The sequence below is a fragment of the Chaetura pelagica genome, unplaced genomic scaffold (genome assembly GCF_000747805.2).
Source record: "Chaetura pelagica isolate M959 unplaced genomic scaffold, ChaPel_1.0 scaffold27, whole genome shotgun sequence".
In the NCBI taxonomy this organism is placed as follows: Eukaryota; Metazoa; Chordata; class Aves; order Apodiformes; family Apodidae; genus Chaetura; species Chaetura pelagica.
This window is the reverse complement of record NW_009954020.1, coordinates 2,143,406-2,148,527: the sequence shown is the minus strand read 5'-3', so window position 1 is coordinate 2,148,527 and position 5,122 is coordinate 2,143,406. Positions and strand designations below refer to the sequence as shown.

Sequence of the window (5,122 nt, the reverse complement as noted above, 5' to 3'; positions counted from 1 at the left end):
GAAAAGCACATTGAGATCTGCTTGTGAAAACCTCTACACAGAGCAAAGAGTTATTATTCCAAGTGAAAAAGTTATACAGAAAAGCCTTATGTGTGTTTTTTAGGTTTCCAATTTCTTTTAAATGTCTCAAATTCAAGTCTCCTTTCTAGCATTCAATTCAATTGTAGCTTCACCCATCAGGCTGTTGCTCCTACCACTTGCTGCTTCAGATAGCAAATCAAGAATAAAATGCTTTGTCTGATTATAAAGATTTCACTTGTAGTTCACTGAGAAATGCATTTCATAGTTTATTTCTTTTTTAGCTTCTGTTGCAATTAACAAGCAAGTCAAAGGTTGTTTGCATCAAGAAGAAAAAAAGCAACTCTCTTCTTCAAAGGAATCCCATAAAGCATCAAGATCTGTCTTCTGATTTGTAAAAGGTATTATTCATTCAGCAATGCAGGTGCTCAAGGAATTCATGATACTTAACAGCCTTACAGGAGAGTGATGTTGTGTGAAGAACAGAGACATGAGCAATAAAAAAAAAAAAAAAGCTGATCGCTAAAACCTGGTTGGAAAAGTGTGAGAAGGTGGAGGGAAACTTCTGGGTGGCCCAGAGAGCAGCACAAAGGGCAGCAGTTCTGTTGTGGGAAGTTTTTTTCAAATTACTGAAACTGCACTTGATTTTGTGTTAGTATAAAGGCCCTCCTTTCCCAGTGAAGAAGAATAGGCTGTTTTTCTAATCAATCTAATTTACTTTAAGGACTCTGTCATGTTTCATCTCTGATTCTGGAAAAAAAAGCCAAACCTGGCATCCACAATGAAAAATTGAACAAATAATTTGAAAAAAAAATAAACCACCTTAAATTCACTCATATTTATACATACATACATATATATATATATATATTTTTTTTCCCTAAGGATTGAAAATTGCCATCATGTTATTGCCTTTCTGAAGGTTACTTTTCAGGGAAACTGCAACGATTGCTTGAATAGGCAGAACAATATTTTTCAGGACAAAACAGCCTGGCTAATATATTCCTGGTCAGCACCAGTGCCCACAGAGTCACAGATGGAAGACTTATAATGGTCAGAGTTGCTAATCCATTTTAAAAACTGGAACAATAGCTGGGTGGATAAGGGAAGAGTAGACCTGGGAGAGCAGAAAATCACAGCTCCCCCCATTGGTTAAAAGGTGAATTATTAATCTCCAGCCCCATATCTTTCTCTAAAACCCCCACGTGCTTAGACTGTCTTTGTCTGTAGGTGTGTGAACTTGTAAATGGAGAGAGAAAGAAGAAATTAATTTGTATATGAGGAAACTGTTGGAGAACCAATAACGTGCACAGGCAAAAGAAAAACTGGAAAAAAAAAAGACTATAAAAATATATATTTATTAACATTAACATTTACATTTCTTGCTATCTCTTTATACTATAATTGACCTTTTTTTAAAAATTACTTTTTTTATTTCCTTTTACTTTTTTTCCTGCCATATGCTATTTTTTAGGAATGCAATAATTTAGCTTCATTGCCTGCAAATTTTAAAATATTGCATTGATACTTGCACTGTACTGAGAAAAGTATCTGCAAACCCCAGCAAATGTTGATTTGTTCCATCATTTCTTAATGATGGAATATGATGGTCCTCGTCCTCTTTCTCTCTGATCTTTCTGTCCATGAAGCCTTGTTTTTATTTTACCATGACTTTCATTCATCACACTGAGTGCTTTACCCACTAGTGTTACAATTTTAAATCCAGTCTTTTACACCCTTCATACAGACATCATATTGAGATATGCATTAATTTGAGAAAAATGATGGACAGGTTTTAAAAAAGGATTTTCATCAAAACTAGAAGCTTTTTTTTTTTTTTTTCCTTTTATTTTTCATTATTATTAGAATGTCTAACTTGTTGCCAAGGACAAAAGAGGAGGGGGAAGAGAGAGAGTTATAGGGTGGGAAAAAAAACAACACACACACAAAAATACCCCAACAAAACCAAACCAACAACAACAACAAAAAACAAACTCACAAAAAGGAAGAAATCAAAGCTAATATGTTCATGGGGTTACTGAAGTTTCACATTTCATGTGTACATGAAGAGATAAATAGGCTGCATGTCAATTGTTAATTTTTTTTTTTTAGTTTTAATGTGAAATCTGTATTTAAATATAAATCTATAGAAACACAAGTGTTCCTTCATAATAAGTTAGATATTGAGGCTACCTTTGTTAGAGAACCCAGGAGTGTTTTGCAGAGCACAGTTCCAGGCTTGAGATCCTGAGGACATAAATAGTTTCACCAAAGTGAATGAGATCATTATTTGCATGATTAAATATCATAACATTAAAATGTACATAAATGTAACTGCTGTGGGTAGAGAGGGGGAAGAGGAGAGGAGTGTGATATATACTTTCAGGTGACAAAAGAGGAATGAATCCTGCCTGATTTCATCCTTCAGAAGCTTTCTAGTGACAGTATTATTTATAAATGGCTTTTAGTGATTTTGTGACTCTGCCAAGTAATTTAGTTCTATTTTAAAAAAAGATAAATCCAGTAACAACAAAGATTGAATAAGGCACAGTATTAATCTAGAGCCAACTGAGCCCTATCAGGACTTACAGGATTCAGGGGGTATGTGTGAAATTACCTCGTTGGACCCTTGCTCATTCAGCCTTTACTGGCAACCAGGACTTTGACAGTCTCATCCCCCTGCAGCCCCCCAGGATGGTCAGGCTTCCTGCTTCCTCTGCAGAGCCCAGAGCATTGCTGCAGCAGGTCCCTGTGCTCAGAAAGATCTTGGCCCCTCTTGGTAGCACTGCACAAAGCTATCTCGTACTTCTGAGGCTCAGTTTCACAAATATATGCAAGAAACGTGCACCCCAGCTCTTACCTAAATGAACTGCAATACTTTTCCATCCCTACTGAAGGGAGAGTAGGCTCAACAAACACACAGATGGCACAGAGCTGAGGAGGACTGCTGCCATGGAGGAGGGCAGGTTCAGTATTCAACAGGTTCTAAGCAAATTGGGCATACAAGATGGAAAAAAACTACAACACTGTTTAGTGAGGGCAAATACAAAATACTTCATGTAGGCTGTTGTGCACATATGGAGCAAGTAACAACTGTCCAGACCTTGAGGACAGCAAAGAAGTTTCATCAGGTCATCAGTTGTGGATAAGCCTATGATGGGAGGAAGACAGACATCTCACAGGATGTATAAATAGGAGTGCAGATCATAAAAGATAGTTCTTAGACATAAGACATCTTTCCACTGTAGAATCGAGTTGAGTTGTGGGCATCTCACAGAGGGGAAAAAAGGATAATAAAATAATGAAATAGTGTAGAGAATCCAGAAGAAACCAAAAAGAACAGAGACCTAGCAAATATGACCCATGGAGAAAACAAAAACACAAACAAAGAAAAACCAACAGTAATTAGGTTATTTAGCCTAAGAAATTCAAAGGGGAAGAGGGAATGGATGGAAGAGACATCATTAAATACAGCTTGACTACTGCCAGGATAATCTGTTCTCCCTCTCCATAGTGGACAGGACAAGAACTGATATGCTTAGTGAATGCTGCAAGGAAAGTTCAGGTTAGATGTAAAAACAATAAGGATGGAGAAGCTTAGAAATAGACTGCTTGGGGAGCTGCAGAGTCTCCATGGCAGGACCAATGGTGAGGGTTGAGATTCCTTTGCCATGAGGCCCAAGGACCCTCCAGCACTGTGAATCAGTGATTACAGCAATGCTAAAGAGCTGAGAGCTCCCTATCTTAGTTTCATCTTATCTCTTTTGAATTGGGTGTCTCCTTAAGCTACTTAAGTTCAAATTTGTCTCCTTTTCCTTTGATTTAGCATGATCTATGTTGAGCCTTCTGAACTAGTGAGATTTGTGTTCTGGGGTAATACCACTTTCTTGCTCTGTTCTGAGGTAACACCATTAATAATTAGAATTTATTTTAAAAAAATAAATACATGTATTTATATAAGACTTTCCCACTTACAGTAACGTTTTCATCTCCAGGTAGTGCTGCAATTTCCATTGGATTTATCTAGGAGTAAGGATGTGTGTCTCTGTTATCATTAGGAAGCTAGTATTAACCCTTTGCAGATTAGCAGGATAATGCTAAACCACAGGAAAGACCCAATCCTATTCACAAAAGCACCACTCATTCCTTACCCGGGCTCCTGAGAACAAGAATTTCCTCTGCTTGTATCTGTACAAAACCTGACTCACACATGAGACACAGACTTGGCTGGAGTCCCCAGATCCATTATAGTGCAAATATAGAAACAATCAGTGAAATCCTTCCTAAATCTCTATGCCTTCCTTACCATAATAATAAAAGGTGAGTTAAATGATCACGGTTGAAGGGGGGTCCGTGAAGGGTCAGGCCCGCTTCAAGTGCCATCACGTGCCATGTTCAAGCACCCGGGCTCCCGACAGAAGGCAGAGCTAGAGCCGGGCAGCACAGCTCCCTTCCAGGCAGTGCCTCTGTCCTCGCTGCTGACAGAAGGCAGCTATGCGTTTATCTCCAAGAATTCAACAGGCATCACTCTTGGTCTTTTCAAACACGAAGAAAACACTTCTGCCTTCATTTGCAATAGTCCAATGTGTAGACTTTCTGTTTCAGCTGCTTCTAGTGATAGGTTTTCAGCTCCAAAAGTGTCTTCCCCCCGGACATGGTTCAGTCACTTTGACAAGGCTTATTCAGGGCAGAGGGAGGGACGGGAGAGGTAAAGGCAGATACCTCTTATCCCTCTTCTCCAGGCTGTGCCACCATGCACAAAGCATCCAGATTTGCTGGCACAGACAGAGCCCACAGGCAGAGAAGGGAGGACAAATTTCATGTGCCAACCTGGGGGAGTGAGTGGCTCAGATTCCAGTCACTGCACACAGGACAGTTTCTTTTCTTTATCCAGCTACTTTAATGTGATAAATAAAATGTGACAAATAAAATGTGATACATTGGATAAATGCTGACAGGATAGGAGCCATCAAACACGCAAATACACTTAATGCAGGGTTGTTAGAGACGCAGTCCTGGCAGCGACAGCGCATTTCTCAGAGGGTCTGAGCTCGCCCAGGTAGGCTGGTTCCAAGTGCTCCCCCAAACTCCTGAGCAAGGCCTG

General features: G+C 39.3%; 1 protein-coding gene across 1 annotated transcript in view; it reads left to right on the top strand.

The window, feature by feature from the left end:
* Positions 1-3,651: 3,651 nt before the first annotated feature.
* The window catches only part of ADCY8 (adenylate cyclase 8 (brain)), a 146,848-nt gene continuing 145,377 nt past the window's right edge, over positions 3,652-5,122 (top strand). Inside the window, exon 1 of the mRNA XM_010002280.1 lies at positions 3,652-3,666. Within this exon, the coding sequence (XP_010000582.1) occupies positions 3,652-3,666 (15 nt within the window). The remainder of the gene's footprint in view (positions 3,667-5,122) is intronic.